Source organism: Aythya marila (genome assembly GCF_965140915.1).
Source record: "Aythya marila genome assembly, chromosome: 3".
Taxonomy (NCBI): Eukaryota; Metazoa; Chordata; class Aves; order Anseriformes; family Anatidae; genus Aythya; species Aythya marila.
Genome location: NC_139044.1, coordinates 55,095,533 through 55,116,000, shown reverse-complemented (window position 1 = coordinate 55,116,000; position 20,468 = coordinate 55,095,533). Strand labels below are relative to the sequence as shown.

General features: G+C 42.4%; 1 protein-coding gene across 4 annotated transcripts in view; it reads right to left on the bottom strand.

Moving 5' to 3' along the window:
* ZDHHC14 (zDHHC palmitoyltransferase 14) overlaps positions 1-18,996 on the bottom strand; it is a 109,055-nt gene extending 90,059 nt beyond the window's left edge. Inside the window, exon 1 of one of the 4 annotated variants that reach the window (XM_082756596.1) lies at positions 17,649-18,996. In XM_082756596.1, coding sequence (XP_082612722.1) covers positions 17,649-17,899 — 251 coding nt within the window. In that variant the 5' untranslated portion in view covers positions 17,900-18,996. The remainder of the gene's footprint in view (positions 1-17,648) is intronic. The other 3 variants (XM_082756598.1, XM_082756597.1, XM_082756599.1) reach the window with 3 other exon arrangements.
* Positions 18,997-20,468: the final 1,472 nt, after the last annotated feature.

Sequence of the window (20,468 nt, the reverse complement as noted above, 5' to 3'; positions counted from 1 at the left end):
GCAGTGACCTTTGGAAGCTACCCTTCTCCAGGGAAAGATCAGCTGTATGGGAACAACCTCAGATAAAGCTTCAACTAGCCTGCTTTGTGAAAACTTCTAATGGTGACAATTCCACAATCTGCCTAGGAAATTTATTTCAGTCCTTATCCATCCTTACACTTGGAAAGGGTTTTTTCCCCCTAACATCTGCTAACCTCTAACCTGAATATTTCCTGCTGCAACTCCAAGTCAGAGCTCCCTGCCACATCCCGAGCAACGTGTTGAAGTTTTTATCATCATCCTTCTGCATATCCAAAGGCAATCCCCATAACTCTCTCAGCACAGTCCTCTCTAAAAGAAAACCTCAAAAGACATGACTTTTTGAGGTACATGGGGTGTGGGAGGAGTGAAGGGGACGAGAAAGAAGAAATTCTCATGACAAAGAAGCTGCCAGTTTGTTTCTTTAGAGAACCTGGTAGGTTCTCTAATTCTAAGAAAAATAGAAGGGAAGAGGTTCAGAAAATTGCAATTAAAAAATTCAAGGCATTTCTCAGCTTAACAAACTGATTTATCATCTATTGAAGAGAAGCAGTACCCAAGGGAAGGCTTTATTACCTTCCCTTGGTTCCCTTCATTACCTTACCTGCATTACCTGGCAGCTGTACATCACCCCAAGCACAAGGACTACAAGGGATGAGACAATTCTCCTGTAAAAGCAACAGGAACAAGCACGTGTTCATGTAATTAAGTACATGCCAGTTCTAATCTACAGTAATAGTTTGCACTGATGCTAACAGCATTTAACTCTTTTTGTACACATTGTAAGCATTGCCTGTGAATTGTTTAAAATATGTTGAGATTTCAGTTCAGTAGTTTAAGAGAACTGCACTCCAGTCTGAAAAGGATAACTCGACATAAGCTGGTCTCTGCATGGGTTCCTATTGCCATATCAGTCATAGTTCAGCAACCCTGAAAGAGATGGCCACTTGTCTCCAACAGATTTCTCTTTAGACCACTTCTTTTTTATTGTTTTGGACAAAGCAGAGCACAGATAATTTGTTGAACTGCTATCCTGAATCTAACCAAGCAATGCTGCAAGGAGAAATTTACTATTTTGGGGAGTTTCATTTGACTAGGCTGGCCCAGCTAGCAGAGTACAAACTGAAAACAGAGTTTCTGAAGAACAATTTAAAGCTTGAGCATGTGAAAAGAGCCTGAAGAAACAAAAAATTGGGAAGATAACATCTTCAAACACAGTGCATTCCAAAAGATATTTTTGGCTGCAATAAACAAGACCTTGAAGTTGGCCTTCAATTTGTAGCATGAATTGTGCTACAAAACCACATTTCCAGAACGCTGCATTTCAGACACTTCTCAGGAAAGGATGCACTATGTTCTTCCCCAGCCAAAAGGAATATATATAGAGAGATATATAACTGGGGCTGCATTTCCAGTGGTCCTTTTCTTCTTTGGGAAGATTCAACCTTGTGTCAAACTCCAGTCTACAGGTGCACCTTTATTAACGTGGTGACATAGTTCTAGTCACAAACATAACATGACATCTAAAGATATGCAGGTGATTGGATGCAAGCTTTCCCAGAAGCTAGCTTCCATTTCAAATTAAGTCACAAACAGTGCTTAAATTTCATTGATATTGCACCCTAAGAACAAGACAGTCCCTTTAAAATTCCGTTTTCAAATAGAGAAAAAAGTTTGCTTCTGGGTAATATTTTTGCTTAAAGAAAAATTCCAGTGGAACCTGCCAGCACAAGCGAAGGCTGCATTCAGCTTCCTTAGGGTATGCTCCTCTTTCATTTTTTACAGCTGCTGAAACCTCCTCAGTGTCCTGAGGGTCCTTGCTTTAAGTGAGGGCAGGCAGTGGCACAATATTGGACACGAAAGGTCGGTAGTTCTGAAACACATTCACTCCCCCTGGTCAGAAAGAAGCCTGGACATCGTGACCTTCAGAGCAAGGTTCATCGTTTTTCCCAGGCTTTGTGCAAGAAAAATAAACCCCAGATGGCAGAGAGCCTTGATAACTAGCTAAGGAAGCAGCCAGTGCCAATCCTATTGCAAAAACAAAACATAACACCAAACCATAGTGCAATAATGTAATAATAACAACAAACAGCAAAGCAAAAGTCACTTTGCTACTCACTCCTGCCAGCTGCTTAGTATAAACTAGTTGTTGTACCTTTTGGTTAACACAGCTGAGGAAAATCTCACACATGCTAGGCCAGTGCTGTCACTGGAGAACAAGGCTGACCTCCTCCGCTTCCTACGCTGGCAAATGAACTTTGCTCCATTTCAGCCAACAGCGCTATCAGAAGGTGGAGTCGTCTTACAAACTGAAAACAAATTTAGGACCATTACGTATGGCAGCAGCAAGGTGCCTTCAAAAGTGTGCATCAGAATAAAACACAAGAGAGACCCCTCTGTCATCTGCCAATAAACGCCCTAGAGTTCATTATTTCATTCATAAAAATGACAACCATTTAGGCTGATTTTTTCATCCTCCGTGTCATGGCTTTGCACCTTGGTTTCAGCCACACCTTTAATAACTTTACTAACCTAATAGTGGGTTTTCCAACAGAAAATGCCAGGTAGCTTGAAATCAAACTTGCCTATTGTTCCAAACACATAACTGTACCGTGTTTGCTCTGCACTGTGCAAACTGCAAGAAATCAGCCGAATTACACAAAACATACTTATTTTGCATTTATGCTTTTATACTACCTCGAGAAGGAGCACAGTCGCATTCCAGCTTGCAAGGTGCGCAGAAGGCACACGCACTGCTCTGCCTTGGGGAGCACAAGGTCAGAAAAAGCATTCTGAATTAACAGCGAAAGACAAAGTTTTGCAGACTCCTGCCTACATATAACAAAGACGCAGAATAATCCACTGTCTCATCTGTAATGCAACCTACAAGCCTGCCCTCTAGGTCTGTCCCTCGTGAGGACATCTTTGGCCAGAGCCACAGAGCTTCACTGTCAGAAGAGATTAGCACAAGAGAAATGAGGAGCGGTAAGAAAAGTATTTCAGGACTGAAAAACACCCACAAAAGATTTTGAAACTCTACAGCACCACTGGTATTATTGTCCTTAACAGCTGCCTTTTCTGACCTACTCTTGATATATATATATATAAATATATATAAATATATATATATGCTCACATATACATAAATAACCAAACTCCAAAACCAGTAAAACATTGAAGATATACATATCATACCGTCACTTCCAGACTTTTCAATTCTGTGCTGATGAACCAGGACTGCCAGTGCATCTCCATAAGCCATTTCAGCACTCATATCTAATACACATAACCCATAGCAAACATGACTTAGAAGCACCTGTTTAACCTTTTCTTGGCAGGATCCCCATCAAACATGCTCATCTCCCCATCCAGATGGTTAGCAGTACTGGAAAACAATCATACAAGTTCTAAATTTTTAGGCTGTGTCTATTTTAATCAACTCCTCATGTTTCAGCTTAGGAACAATGAAAACACTTCAGCCTCACTCTCAACTTCCATGTGCTAAAACAATCCTACAGGGCTTGGACTGCAAAGAAGCCTTACACACGAAAACTGCTTTCTGCACACAGAGCACACGTTTGGAGGCCAAGTACAATCTGGCATTTCTGCCTTGCAATAATTCTCTCTTTCCCTTTCCGTAACCTCATGCCTTGAGAATGTCCCCCTTTTCACAATTCAGAGATCTGATAACAGGACAAGCTTACTATTCACATTTATTACATCCTTTTATTTGGCTGGGATTTTCCCTCAAACAGTTATTGCACCATTCACTTTAATATGTAATGTATCTTCTGTATACAGCATGTATTACATGGTTTACTTTAACACAATTTTTACAACTGGGAAGTATTTGCATTTTGCTCATTAAGAAATATCAGTAAGAACGCTTTGGGACTGTACCTGAACTGCAAGGAAAAATCTTTCACTTAATCTGATGAACTGTCAGCCTGTACTCCTTTACTGCTGAATTTTAATACTGTCCTACACTGCAACAAGAATTTACTGGGGAAGTCATATTCAGGCTTTCTTTTAGAAGCATTTTGTTTTCCCATACAATATATTTCCCATTAATACACTAGATTTTGATTTATGCCTCAGTTATATCTCATGGTAACACCTTCCCTTCTATTTACAAGTCTATTATCGCCGTGTTTATTTTTCATTTTTAGCCTCTACCAAGAGATATGTTGGTAGGACGGAATACACATACATTAGCATTTCAGGTGCAACGTAGTTTACGTATGTTGCTGTGTAGTTTAAAACACAACATGCTGGACACATAACCAATAACTTAAAAATCCACTATGAGTATCAAAAGTTATGGCTAGCTTATTTATAGGTACTAACCAAATGTGGACATGCAACTCTCCCTGAAGTAAGTGAAATTATTTTTCAAAACCAAATACTAGAGCAGATGTGCCAGCTCCACCCCACTACTTATTTTTTTCCTTCAAACCATTCTACAGGCATTGTAAAATCTTCTGAAATTGTCAGCGTCACCCTTTTCATCTTTCGGAATATGAAGGCAAGAGGAGCTGGCTTAGAGACGCACTCATTCTGGAAGCACAGCACAGCTCTTATCTGGCAAGATCGACTTCAGTGGCAAGTTTCCATGCTCCTTAAGTCTTTGACCTTTATTTTGCAGTCAAAAAATACTTGCAATAAAGCTGAAATTAAAAGCTTATTTCAACAGTGAGTTACCTTTGCAACAGATGTTGCCTCAATCAATCTCTTTGTATAGAGCTGAGAAGTTACAAACCCTATGTTCTCCCTCCACAGACGACATTTCTTTGCTGTAACAACGTCTAGCACCAACAATTGCTTAAAAAAGTTTCAGAAGAGAAAATAAACATACTTTTGCCAAGAACAATCCAGTATTAGGTAATATCACACCTCCAGACTATCATTTAGCAACCTGAGCTGTTGGTTAAAGTTTTCTAGGCTGCAATAACAGAAAGGTATGCGCATGGGGAGGGGCATGTTTATCTTCCCATCAAGCTGGATGTTGGCGCACTACAGCCTCACTTACTGGGATCCAAGCATGTCAGCTGCCTTCCTCGTATCAGGCTGCTTTGGTTTTCCTCGTTCACAGCCAAATGCCTGTTTCCCAGACTCCTCAAGTGCGAGCTGAGAAAAAAAAGCAAAATATTTTATCCCGCCCCATTTGTATACACTTTCCTCTGAAATGCCTTTCCACTCCCAGGACACACTGTCTGATGCACTCAAGTATTGGAAGAGAGCTTCCAGCAACTGGCATTAGAAACCAGCACACAGGGCAGACTGTTCTTAAAAGGGTCCGGGGTTCCTTACATCAGAGCAAAAACATCTTTTACTTTAAAGGCAAACACTCACAGCAGTGGTTGAAACTCTTCTTAGCCTCCCCAGCCCAGGCTAAAGAAAAGAGCCTTCTAAGCCTCGTGCCTTGTAAAAGAAGAGTGATTATCCTCTCAAGGTCTTATATTGAATTAGATTCATCTCTGTCAGATTTCAGTCCACAGCTTTTTGCCCGTCTCCTGCTCTATAGACGATTCCTTCTGCTCTGATTAGTTTTAGGTGTCTTATTTAACAAAACCATTTTAAAGGCCAATTCTTTTATTGCACTGTGAATAGAGACATCCACTCCAACTGTCTCTCGCATGCAGACCGTTCAATTCTCCATTAACTGCTTTACGATTCTTCCTCCATCCTCCTAAGGTTAAACTTTCAACATTAACAATACCAATCAAACCAAGAAAACAAAAAACACCCAACTACACAGCTGAATGAAACAGGCAATTTCCCCAGGTCATTTGCTGTCTTATCTGAAGCGTGGCAAAAACGGCAAGGATTATGAAAATACTCCTTTCCTGGTTCAGCTTAGCATATATTTTGAGCTAACTCAGCTGTTTTCACACAAAAGCAGGTGAAGAAGTGCTCGTGCAGCCTTTTCCATGGGCTTTCTTATTGAAGCCATGCAATACATTGGCCGCACAGTCTGGCTGCGGGGAACTGAGAGACTAAATGGGCAGGGATGCTGGAAGAATTGCATCAGATATTGCCTCTGTGTTTTGTTACAGAATTGGGTATAGTGTTTTTAACAAACAAACAAACAAAATAATAAAATACAAAGAGCAAGACATGAACAACTAAAAAGCACTTGATGTGTTATTTAAAAGATGCTACAATTCATTTTCCTTCAGAAATGGAATACAGTGAAGTAGTCAAACTTCAGTCAAACAAGCAGACAATTTTAATCTGTGTGGGCAGAAGGGGCAGATTGGCTTTCTGCAGGAAGGGAACTTCCTGAACTGGTTCACCATTGGGTGGGGTAAGAGCAGAGCCAGGCAAGAGAAGTAACATCTAAGGCCTGGAAAAGTGGAAGAGGTGGCTCCATCCTTCTCAGCAGCCCATGGCCATTAGATTGGTCTTGCTGCAACTGAATCTGCTAAACAGAGAGGTTGTTTCTATGAACTGCTCCAAAACTTTGCTTTAATTCATGAACAGTAAGAATGGGGTCCCTGTCCCCATTAGAAAATAGAAAAAAAAAAAAAAAAAAAAAAGGGCAGAAGGTCTACAGGTATGAAGACCACCCTGAAAAACAGTGCTTTAAGTATGTGGTACAGAGAGTTGTGGAGAGATGTGCCTTTGGCTTGCACCAGCCCCAGAGAAACTTAACAGTGCTGTCACAGCATGTAGAAGTTCAGTGTATTTCACACAAATAAAATACATTCTGCTTCCCTTATACTTTCTCTGCTTTTAATTTTATTTGTAATAGTTTTTAATACAGAACTGGACACCTTAGTAGAATTATTTACTTTTTTAAGCAAATCAATGTTTTAAAGAAGTTTGGATTAATCTGACATCCCATGTGGTACCCTGCCCCAAAGATAACAAATTCAGCCCTAGCAGCTTTTCAGACAAACCATTTCATCATTTACGTCTGAGAGCCCAGAAGCTGAATGTGCGATCGATTAAGGTGCAGGGCTCAGTCTGAAGCTAGAGATGTCCAAGAGCAGGCTGGAGAAGGATGCTGAACCTGCAGAATGTGAACAACTGTTTGCGCTGGCTCAAGCACTGAGAGAAAGACCCCCTGATTTTACACAGCTGCACAATGATAGAGGCAAATGCAACATAAATCACAAATACTCATGGGAAAAAGCATGTGTTCATTCCCTTCCACATGACAAAGGGAAAAAAAAAAATAAGTATTTTGCCTTCAGCTTTACTCCCTCCCTACCTCTTCCACAACAACAGCACTATTGGGCTATTAAAAGCAAACAAGTGGCTACGGAAGTTAGATGGGAGGAAAGAAAAGTTTACAAAGTTTAAGTGAGATACAGACAAACTGATGAACACAACGTACCATTGCAACAATTGCATTCAGGGACGCTCTTCAAGAGTGAAATTGATTTTATTTAAAATTGCTGCTGCTGTTTATTTGGTAAAACACCAATACAATTCAGCATAAACCAGATGGATAGCAGAAGACAAAACTTGATGGGGTAAGTCAAAGAGGTAAGTAGGTAAGTCAAAGAAAGCAGGAAAAAAAACCACACCAGAATTCTTGGAAAATGTGCTTTGAACTGAGAAAGCTTTATTCTTTTTTTTTTTTTTTTTTTTTTTAAAGGGGGTAGAAAGAAGAACTATGACATTTCACTTCTAAAGTTTTAAGTTTTATAGGACTGAGGCTAAAATTCAAATCCTACGACTAGATTATGCTGAACTAAGTTCTCATGAAATATGCATGTAGTAATCGGGTTCTTAGTTCTTAGGAACTAAAACAAGATTAACATTATCTCCCTACATACATCTTTTTCTGTCTTACAGGGAGAAGTTCTCAGAATTACCATGGATAATACAGAATGGCTGAGGCAGGAAGGGACCTCTGGCTATCACTTACTCCAACCCCTCCGCTGAAAGCAGGAGCAGCTAGATGAGACTGCTCAGCTCTGTAGCTGGTCACATTTCAGCATCTCCACAGCCTCTCTAGGCAACCTGTGCTCTCTGGGCAAACAAAAACAAACAAACAACAAAACACCTGTTTCTCATGTTTAAATGTTACTTCATTTTGCGTTCATTGCCTCTTGTCTTGTCACCGCTGAGTGGTGTTACATTTTGTTTTGTTTTTGTCATTTTAACTTCCCCTCCTGCAGTCAGGTACTTACATACACTTTAATAATATCCCTCCAAGTCTTCTCTTCCCCAGGGTAATCCAGCGAGGCAAACCAGAAGTGAATATGCTTTTTACACAGCATACTCCAATCTTTATAGCATACCATACAACACGTTTTATGCATCAGTCTACTCAGAGCAATGATCCAAGTTTACTTTGTTTCCCCACCCAGTGCTTGCCCAGCCCTGGAGAGAGCTCTGTCCAATGCTAAAAGTATCTTAAAAGTTGTATTTTGTCACCATATAGAAGCATTATGAGTGGCAGCCCTGAATAAACCATGTACACATGACAAAAGTTTATTGTAGAATAGAAATACTGATGCAAGAGAAATCAATACCAGCTTTTACTCTTCTTCTACTTGCTTTTAGCTGTTTTGCATAGCTCCACCTGAGGAAAAAAAAAATAATTCCTCCACGTTCCATTACAACACTAAGAAGCCCTTTTTACCAAATAAGACAGTGGAACATCTGCATAGATAGCTATGCCATGAAAACCCACACCATGAATGCAAACAAGCACACCAGTGAAATTTAAGTATGGGCTGCTCTTACACTTGTTTTTTCCCCCCTCAAACATAGCATTGATAACCAGTGGGGTATCTGACAAGTGTACTGGACATACACAAGCAGGACTGCTGTTCCCTGACATCCAGACATCTCAATGGGGAGGGTACACGAAATGTAGTGCTATCAGTAACAAAAGTTTTGTATAGGGTCGGTCTCATTTCTATTCCTTTTTCAATGGGAAAACAAAAACTTCAGCCCCTTGCCAATGGCATTTAACCTACATCCATAACTCCTAGTAATATACTGAGTGATTATACCACAATAATAAATTCTAGCATATCTGTTCCATACTCTTAATTTCTTAGCAACCAAGATGTATTGATACGTATAACAAGCATATAATAAAAATACAGTGATTTCATACATTCACTCAATACAAACAATGTAACAGTTATCTTGCATTTAAACTCTAACATGAAATTCCCAAACTGCAGATTTTGCACGTGTTAACTTCCAAGTTCAGAGTCTCAGTTTTCAGTTTAATTCTCCACGTTGTACTGAATCTCCTGCAAGTGTTTTCATTAAAAGAGCAGAGCTACCGCACGTTCACCACAATAAATGCATTCTGCCAGTATTCACTGCAGTAACCACCTTCAGGGGAGGGCAGGAGTGGAAAAACAAAACAAAAACAGCTGTGATCTCATTAGCCAAGCTCATTAGGTAAGACCTCATTAGCCACCATCCCACAATAATGTGCATAAACCCTGCAGACACTAATGAAAAGGAAGCAATCACGGACCAAAAGCCAAATAATCATATAGCGCTGCAGCCCACTGTCAACCAAGCAGTTAAAGTGCTGGAATGAAATTGGGCACGATGCTCAGCGAGGCACAGCTGAAATCCCACGGTCAGGCTTCTCAGGCACAGAGCATCCCTCGCCTCACACCAGCAGCACAAACAGGAGCTCTGGGTGCTTCAAAGCCTCTTCCAGGACGAGGATGTACAACTGAGTAAGCAAGAGCGTGTCTAAAACAAAGCTGAAACTCCAAAACGCTTCAGCTTTCCTTCTGATAATTTGGCCTAAGAGGTCCTTAAGTAAATTTTCAATATGAGTAACTTTTAATATGTCCACAGCATGAGAAAAACAAAAATTTATTTTTGGCTATTACACATTGACTTTATCTTGATTTTGGTCTGTTTCTTCGGTTTGTAAACAGTTTAACCGCTGTACAGTTTTTGTATTAAGTTCTAAAAAAACATACTATAATTATACAGAGTTTAATAAATTCTGCTATTCCCAGCTGACTTCAGCGAATTTTTCCCTGTTTTCACCAAAAGAAAGATGAGCAGTGGCGTCATCCACAAACCTTTGTCAGGAGCCTGGAACTTTAGTGATCATCAGCTTCACTTCACTATGAGAATCACCAGTCAGGCTAACAAAAATTTCCTAGATAGTGTTGATATAACAGTTTAAGCATTTTAAAATTATCATTATTATCATTAATGTCCCAGTATTTCAAGACAATTTTTCTTTTAAACCAGGCTATTTTGAAACAACCACACAGCTTAGGAAGTTAAAAATACTCTCACAGCTTTCTCTTCTTCTGCAGTCATCTTCAATTTCTCATTACTTCGTTCACATTTTAATGTTCAGACAAGCAGTTTAAATCTGCACTAGCACAGAGCCCCTTTCAAGCAGAAAGACAGTATAAAAGGCTTTGTTTTGATGTTGTTTTAAGTACCTAAGAGGTATAACTTATCTGTTAAAAAGGAATTTATGTTTTGAAATGTCCAGTTCAAATTTCAGCGTATCAGTTCCTACTGAATCTATAAATGAGTCTAGACATTTTTTAACAAAATATTTTTTCTGCCCAAAAAAGGAGTGAAAAGACTACTTTTGTTCAAGTCCTACAAAGACTAATAATTTATCTTTTCACTCTAAAAGGATGACAACTCCTCAGCCATCCAAAGGCCAGCTCATCGTCTGTATACTTTATATTTTGTATGAAATGCCGTTTACAAAACAGTAATGCAACACAGCTATTACAAAAAATAAATCATGTAACAACACAGGTATTTTATCCACTATGAACCCAAATTTTAAAATGAGTAAAAGGAACACTTTACAGGAAGCTAAAAATGTAATATGGTCCCTGAGAAACTGACTTTAAAAAAATGGAAAAAAAATAAACAACAAATTTCCTTCAAACAAAGTATGAAAACTACTGAGGGGTGGACTTTAGAAGTCCCAGATCACGTCACACGGGAATGCTAGCCTTCTAAGAAACAGTAATAGAACTTTTTTTTTTTCCAGTAACGTAAATCTAACGTGATTGTCCCCATACTAGTCTGTAGAAGACACATTCACTACCCACTTGTTAACATAAAGGAGCAGCAGATTTGGATTTCTCTACTCAGAGAAATCCAAACCAAAACAGACACACTATACAGATTACGTGGATATAAACATCCAGCTTCTGAGTGATGAATTGAAATAGATTTTTAATCAAACAACTTCCACAAATTTATAAGTCTAATCTCACAGTTTGGAGGCTGAAGATGTACAGAAGTATTATGCATGAGCAATGGATACTTGAAGATATAAGGGTAAGAAAGCAACCAAACTTCTGAAATGACCTGTTTCTCACTCTGCAATGGATATCAAGAATCGAAGCTGAGAATTTACACCTACCTACAGCAACCACGCTGAGCGACAACAAAAGCAGCAAACTGTCCCCCGTCAGACTGCTGTGGCATTTTCACTCTTCCTTTAGGAGAAAGGGACATCAAGCAAAGAGGACCACAGACCTTCACATTTCGCTCCACAGATGCACATGCATCAATGATCAAAAGCCATACAGTAAGTTCCTCGAGGTCCTGAGAGGACACGGTATCTGAGGAGCCAACATTACTTCCCACACACAGCTATATTCTCTATTTTCATGTCCCTCCACCCCCACAAAGAAAAGGGAGAAAAAAAAGTGGAGAAGCTGAAGCTGAAATGTAAGTAGAACACCAAGTGAGAAAGGAGTAAATTAAAAGATCAAAAATCATGTTTAAAATCATGTTTAAAAGATGATTTCTCTATGGAGCAATATAAGGCCATCAAAAAAATGTAATAATAAAAAGCTGCTTATCATTTCACCATCTTTTGGAAAAGGAGTTAAAATGTTACAAAACCATAAAATGCCTCTGCAGTTTCAGAGGAACTAGAGAATGCATGACTTCCAAAAATAGGAGAGGTTATCCTTCTGTTATGCTCATAGAATTTTACTCTGGGAAAAAAAATGAAGAATTTAATAATTACCCATTTCCAGATAAAAAGACCTAGCCTTGAAACACAGAAGTGCATGGCCTAATATCACATGCTACTGGTATATTTCCAGGTTAAAAGGATTTCATTTTGTATCATATAATTCATTCAAAGCAGGTTTAAAAGCTTAAACAAGCTTACCTGCTCAGTGAAGTGCTACATTGAAACAGGCTAAACCAAAACTGCTCTCTTTTGACCAGAGAGAAACTATAGGTGAAATACTCCCACAGAACCCTGAAAAACTAAGAATATATGAAGCAAGCAAGCTTTTTGCAATTAAGGAAAGGAAAAATCAGCTGTCAAGGAAAACAGCATTAAATAGACTTTGCCCCTGAAAGATATTTGATTCTGACAGTTAATATTTTCAGGGTAAATTAAGTGCAAAGAATAAACAACACCTGGTCAGAATGCATTAGCAATTTGCCATATCATTTGGTAGATCTATATAAACTACGTACAAAAAGTAAACCCGAAGGATTAGGCTTATTGCATTCCATGTCTTTTTCACTAACGTGGCAAAACGAGAAATGGAAATATTGCTCTGTTTTCATTTTAATTACATTTTTTTTGAACAACAAACACTGGGGGGAAAAAATGCCTATTCATCATTGCTTTTGCCTACGCCGTTAAGCACTACTGAGCGGCCTTCCATATAGGAAGGGATGCAGTTCTCCATTGAGCAATCACTTTAGTTTCTAGGTCGTAATTTTCACTTTAAAGGCCATCTTGACATCTTCAGCAGGAAGTGTCCTGCAAGCTTACAGTAGCCGCTAACAGCTGAAGTCAGAACTGGTAGCGCTTCCTTCTAAGCAATGCGCCGTGTACTTACATCCTACAATGACCACGTCCTTCACCTACACATCATAAAAGCAGCCAAAGAAAGAAGAAGGAGGTTACTAGATGGAGCACGTGCCACCTACTTGGAATTCAGCCTCACACTGAGAATCCGCATCTTGTAAGAGCAAGAAGCACAAGCCATGAGACGACGATGCCTGTTGATGCCACGGAGAAAACACTCAGCTTGCTGACATGGGTGTTTACACACGGAGGCTCGTCACAGCGAGCAGCACCACTTCACCGCCGCGTGTGCTGGAGGAGCTCAATATTGAACCACCTACACCGCATCAGAAAGGGTGACTCACGAACGTCCTCCAGTCACACTGGTTTTCAAAGCAGGAGGGCTGGAAGAGGTTGCCAGCAGCCATAAGAGCAGATAGGAAGCAATGATTTGTACACACACATGCGCATGCACAATCTCAGTTTAAACGATTTTCCAACATCCACCTTTGGGAAAAGGGTGCAATTAGACAAATGCCCACCAAAATCACACTTTAACTAGCTCAGAAAAAACTCTCTAGTTGGTTGAATCAGTGCAAGCGTCAAATTATATCAGGAGTGATAGTGCTGTGACTCACAGTTACAGAGAAAAGAGCTGCACTGCTTCAGCCCTGACGGCACCCAGCCATCTGCTCCAACCTTCTCCGAGTTACTGACCCTGCAACAGAGCTGACAGAAGAAAACCTGACTGTGCCCGAGCCAGTTCTGTTCCATCAGCATCCCCGCTCACATCTACCTTTCATCGGAAGCCTGAACCGAAACAGGTCCAGTGCAGACACGTTCCCTCTGTGCCTGCTCCAAGGAGGAGCTGTGCTGGCAGCCAGGGGCAGCTCACAGCAGCAGAGCTCACAGCCCATCCATCACAGCTCCGAACTAGCGAGGCTTCTGCATCCATATGAGACTTGCCATTTAACAAGATGCCTGTTTTACACATCCTCCTGCGTTAAATATGCCATCCAGCCTCCTCGTTGCTTTTCTGTAACCTACAGTAGCCCAAATGACCCTAAGCATGAAGGACTCTCCTCTCTTTCGAGGATGCATACCTAGCTGAATAAAAGAAGTAAGTATGAAGTGCCTTAATTTTGCCTGTCTTTATTGCACCAATAAAGGGCTTTACATATATGCAAATACAGTGGTTGAATGGACTAGGCACAGCAGCAATACCTGCCCTTCAGTTACTGATGCCATCTTTGCTCTGGGGAAAGGAATTTGTTTTCCAAACTTGTCATGCAGATACTTAAACATGAGCACTGAATAATTATTTTTTTTTAAAAAAAACTGTGTCTCTGTGTAAGGGGGCAAGGCAAAGCAAAGTCCATCATTGAGCCAAATTTGCAAGAAAAAAAAAAAAAAGAAAATCATTGTAAGGTTAGTCAGGAACTGCATTTCCAAGACAAAGTAACATACCCAAATTTTAAAGACAGATTGAAGTAAATTGTGGTGCTTAATCCTGAGCATTTTCAAATAGACGGAATTTTTAAGAGTACCTCAAGCACAACATCTCTGCTGGGTCCCCAAAGTACTTGCAACACATCACGTTATATTTAATAGACAGGTTACAGAAATAAAACTGCTTATTTGCATTTCCTTCCTTCAGAAGCAAGGGAAGATGCAGCAATTAGATTGCAACTGCTTGGAAGCTTAAGGTGTTGTTTTGTGTTTGTTTTTTGTTGGTGGTGGTGGTTGGTTTTTAAAGCAAAATTTCTTTTACCTCTTTGCAAATGAAAAATAATAGTGAAATGACAAAAGGAAGAAGTAGTGATGCACCTGGAATACTGGGGAGAAAAACACCAACAGAGAGAAAGGAATAAAAACAGCAGAAAGCAGGAAGTGGAAAAAAAAAGTAGGCAGGAAAAAGCACAGAAGCATAAATATGAAAAAATGTGAAGATTACAAAGGCACGATTCAAAGTCAAAAGCTACGCAGGTCAAGATGTGTTTGCTTTTGGAGAGCTACAATTTGTTGATTCAGTAAAATGCATTTCTACCCTGGAGATGAGTCGAAAGCACATGAAATAGCTCTGGATGAATGGGTATCAGAGCAAAATATGAGGTACAGGAAGAGATGACGTTAGAGGAACAAAAGAAGCCAGAAGGACACAGAACAAGTGTTTGTTAGCACGACTCTCTCAGAGATCAGCTGCCAGGTTCACCTCTTTCCCAGTCCCCCTCTTCACTGCCTGCAACTGGGGAATGACTTGGGATGTCAGTACCCATTTTCCAGTTTCCAAAATCCAAGTGCACAAAGTCCTTCCTTCCAACTGTAGCAAAGAACAATTTGAAGAACACACACAGTATCTTCCTCTTCACTGAGAGCTTCACCTTACAGTTCAGACACACAAGGCATATACCCATTTAAAAATCACTTGGGCCCACGTGTACAGAAAGGACTGAAGCACTTTGCTCTCACATTCTGGAAGTGGCTGGTTGAGGAGCAGCTTCCTTACAAAATCAGTTAAATAACAGAAGTGACATTCAAACAACTGGAGACCTTCTCAGCTGATCAATAAGTAGCAACTTCAGACCACTAACAAGAGATACAATGAGAAACTGCTTCAGAATAACACTTTTTAAGCAAGGAAAGTCCCCTTTTTCCTTTATAACCTTACCAAGCATTTGTAGTTCAAACACTGCAAATATGCTGAGCACCATTCCCAGTCTCAGAGTTTGAGGGATTTGGTGGTGTTGTTTTTTTTTTGTTTTATTTTGTCTTCAGAGGATGCACAGTAATTCCAGCATAAGTGCTTTTTAAACACCAAACCTACCTTATCATTATTGTACAAATTAAATACCATTGCTGCCCTCTATTTTTAATTTCCTTGAAAGAAGAGTGCGAGTGATACAAGAATGACTCAAGAGCAGTACACATGCTTTTGCTCATACAGTTACGTAAAGCCAGAGATTTCTCCTTGCTTCAGACTTCTGGTTAGAAAAAGCACCAGTTTGGTATCAAAATGCTGTACCTTGACTCCAAACATGGTCCATCACATACAGTTACACTGCAGATAAGCTCAAAGCCACAACACCAGTTGGAGCATTCGAGTCTCACAGAGCACATAACTCACAGAGGTAATGAAATCAGGTGACAGAGAGCTAGCGGCTCACCCTGCCCTAGCAGTTCTGAATCACGCAACTACAGAGAATATTTCTCTCTGAAGGATCGAATTGTTAAAACACATAAATAAGCCGTACATGGTGGTTTGGCAAATAGATTTTACAACCATGACTATAAAACATTACACTTCCAACCCTACGTTTACATTCTGGTGCTTATGGGAAGTCCAGCACTTGCCTTTGGAGGCTCTAGTGAAGGTGATGAGACCACACACAGATACAAGTGTCAGCCCACACGGAAAACCTTTCCAAAATTAGGCCTAATCATGCCAACCAGAACAGAGTAGCAGCCAGTCCTGATGCAATACTACCAGCAGACACCTTTGAAACCCGTTTAAAAACAGGAAAGTAAGTGCACGTGCAGTAAATGGATACCATCATCCACTGTGCCATTGCAATTACTCGAAGGATGCTCAAGAAGTTTCATAATGCCTGCAGGAGATGTACAATGAATCACTCCTCTAGCATCACCAGGAGCCCATTGAAGACAGTTCACCTGAGGAATTCACAGACACCTTTTCCGGTCACACGGCTTTAGACTCTGATCACCTGCCGAGCATTTCTACCTTCTTAAATGCTACCAGTATGTAACAGTTGTCTTCTACATCTAACTGGCACAAGTCAGAGTTTGCTAACGTTGCTATCTCTCTCTTTAAAGGCAACAAGCAGTAATCTATGTTCAACTGTATCTTTATTTTCCTGCCACAAACCACAAATCAAGCTAGGATAGTTTTAAAACAGATGAAGCAGGATGATATCTTTAAAAAGAAGTCAGTAGTTCCTATAGCAAGTATTTTGCAGTCTGAGCACCGTTGTAACTCAGTGTTTTAAATAACTAAATAAAAGGTGAACTGCATTTTACATACCAAGTACCTAATTCTTTATTAGCATGCATACTTAATTTAGCTGCTCCATATAAATTTAGCTGCTGCATATAATTGCGAAAAATCAGTACGTTAGATTTGCTGGCACTGTGTCTTCACTTGATGGAGATGAAAAAGATTCCTGAAAACTCACAGCAACAGAGAAAAAGGCCCTAGGAGGATGCCAGAAACCTCCTTAAAAAATGAATCCAAAACTGTAAGGCAAACATTGCTTACAATAAGACCAACCTGACATACAACAAGTTACCATCACAAACAAAGTAATGCTGTTACCTAGTGGTGAAAAGCTAGGTACATACAAAATTGTATAGCTCTGCCTTTTCTTTATTTAACTAATCTGGAATTCTTGTCCACAAGCTATTAAATGACTTCGAGAAGGAAAAGACAGGAAAAAAAGCCTGATTTATGAACTAACAAAAAGCATTGCTTTCCTCGCACTCTGTGCGGTTCTGTGGCAAAAGGTCAGTATTTCTGCACCTGCCAGTTTTGATTCTAATCAGTTACCGACGGACAAGCAGCTACCTCATTTCCTGACCGTCCCAAACCTGTTGTTTTACGCTCCTCTTGCAGCAAGAGCTGCAAACCTGCAATATAAAAGCCGTACCACCTCCATCCGAGTTTTCCGCGGAGCTCAGTGAGGGAAGCAGGACCGTGTGCCCCTCAGCACCTCACCAGAGCACGCTCTCAGTTACATAAACTGACGGTAGCCGATTTCAGCCAGCACCCCCTGTGACATCTGGATAAGCGTGTTTATGTTGCTTTCGGTCAGCAAGTAAATAGCTACAGGAAGAGAGCGGGGACATGACAGGCGTGAACGTCACTTACTCAAACGCAAAGAAGAGTCCGCTGGTGACCAGGATGAGCACGAGAGTCAGGTAGAAGACTCCAGTCTGCCGAGCCATCATGATCCTCCCATTGCAGAAGAACTTGTTCCTTCCAGGGAAAACCTCCCATTTCCTCCTGGGAGCTGTTTTCTTTTTCTTGTGGGGAGACTCCATGGGAGACGAGGAGCTGTGCGTGCTGATCTGGCTGTACTCGCAGTCTTTCATGGGCCCGCTGCCACCTCCAGGAGTCATCAAGAGAAAGTAAGACGTGGGGCGAGCCCCACCGGAGAGGAGCTGCGGTGTCTGCAGGGCGGGCAGAGCCGCTCCCGGCCGAGGCAGCCCCGCTAGCAGGCGGGCAGGGGGTGCGGCGGGCAGACCCCGCCGGGCTCCTCGCAGCCCGCAGCCGTCATGCTGGCAGTGCCGGGCGGCAGGCAGCCGGCCTTCCCCCGCCCGCCGCCGGGCAGCACAAGCCTGGCTCGGAAGGGCGAGAGGAAAAAAAAAATAATAATAAAACAAGGTTTATGAAGCGGTGAGGGGCTGTCCGGGCTGATCGCGGAGCCGGAGGGCTGCTCCTTCCTGCCCGCACGCTGCCTGCGGGAGCGGCTCCGCCAGCACAGCCTCCTCGGGGACCGCTCCCCGGGGAGCCCCGCGGAGCCTCAGGGCCGGGGCTGGGGCTGGGGCCGGGGCTGAGGCTGGGGCTGGGGCCGGGCCGGGGCCCGGCAGGCGGCGGCTGCCCGCCGGCTCCTCATCCCCCCGCCCCGCCGCGTCCCCGCCTCACGCCCCGCGCCCCGGGCGGCGCCGGCTGCCCGAACCCCCGCCTCCCCCCGCGGCGCGGCTCCTCGCAGCGAGGGCGGAGCGGGCAAAGGGGCGGAGGGCGCCGCCGCCGCCGGGAGAGCTGCGCCGGGACCCCGCCGGCCCCTTACCATCCTCCCCGCCCTCTACCCGGGCTCATCCCCCGCCGCCAGCCGCCTCTTCATCCCGACCGCGGAGGGGAAGCGGAGCGGCGGGCAGAGTCCCCCCCCGTCCTGCTGCCCGACCGCCCGCCCGACTGCGCCGCCCTGGCCGCCCCCCCTCGCAACCGGCCGCCCCCGCGCGCGCGGTTGCCTCCCCTCGGCCCCAGCAAGGAGAGGTGTGCGGGGGGGAGCGCCGGGCCGCGCGGGACCACCCTCCCCCCGCCCGCTGGGAGTTGTAGTTTGGCTGCCCCCCTCCGCCCGGCGTCCCCCAAGGAGGGGAGGGCGGCGGCGGGGACTACAGCTCCCGGCGTGCCCCGCGAGCCCTGCGGGGGGCGGGGCGGAGCGGTGGGGGCGCTGAGGCGGCTCCGCCCGACCCCAAATCCCCCCGGGCCGGGGCAGCCCTGCCCTGCCCTGCCCTGCCCTGGGCACGGCCGCGGCAGCCCCAGCAGCCACAAGGCGTGCCCATCACGTTTCCAAATAAATTGGGCTCTGTTACAGCACAGCCCCACGTGGCTGAGGGCTGGCCCTAGGGGAGACACCGAAAAGCCAGCGGTGTGTGGGGGCAGCGGTTTCTTAATTCCACGTCTAATGTTGCAGATATTTATCCCTTTAATTCAATAAACTAATTATTTATCCGTAAAGAATGACTGATGACAAAGGAACTTTGGCATCCCCTTCTTATTTATTTATTGTATTTATTTATTTACAGTAGGTGCTGCTGCACTGTTCCTTTCCATACCCTCCTCCTCCCCCCCACTTACTGCCAGCAGTTTGCCTGCTACCTCCTAACTTACACATACTGACAACTTTCATTCTTTGACATGTTCTTTATGAATAACTGGTGAGCTTTCTTCCTGTCTTCATGAATACAGCACCAATGCATGCCAGAAAGAAGGCTGCTGATAGAAACGTGATTCACTGACAAGCGTTTCAGTCTTCATCAGGTTTTTATTAGCGCGTTGCTGGAGATCTGTACTCTGACAATATTAATGATTGTATGATGTGAAACGGCTCTGTTCTCTCCTGAGGTTATGAAATATTTCAGGCATTCAGAAAACAGAGCAAACAGTTTATGTAAAAATGTCATTGTTGGCTTATCTTCATTGGTAGCACTCGGCTAATTTCAGAAACACTCTTCAGAAACAAAACATTTGCAAACAATACCAGCACCTCATTCAAGCTGCTATCTACTCCATGGTATTTCACTTGGGTTTTGTTGAAGACACTGTGGTTGTGAAGCTAATTGAGAGAAATACGTAAAAGAATCTGAGGAGTGCCCGAACAGATAATTTGAAAAGTAAAACTCAAGAGTGGAAGTCCAACTTCTACTACTTTCAATAGGCAATGTATTTTGGCTCTTAGTGCTACCCGTGGTACTTTTCACACAGAAAGCCTGTACCAGTCCCTAATCAGTACCAGTCCTGCCTTGGAATTCAGAGTATGATCCTTTTGCAAATAATGTTAAGACAGCATCAACACCTTTTTAAAATTGCTTTTAATATCACTTGAAATCTCCTGTACAAAGGTATTTTATACAACTAATAGTTACCATTTGATGGTATTTTTCAAAGCATTTCTTATAGTTCATTCGTAATATTAATGAAACTCGTTTTGAGGCACCAAATAGATTAAATCATAAACACAGTAGGTAGAACGAATAGGTTCCCTATTCATAAAACTTTGTAGGCTCACGTGTTCTGGTATGTACTTTTCAATTTCTTATCTGTGACGGAGGTTGATCTCATGCAATGGAAGAATATGGTGCAGCAACAGATACTTAGTGAAGAGAAAAAAAAATATCTTTTTGTTGAGAAAATGACAATGAAAGAGTTGTTACCACTGAAACTTCCTCTCTCTTACCCTGTCTT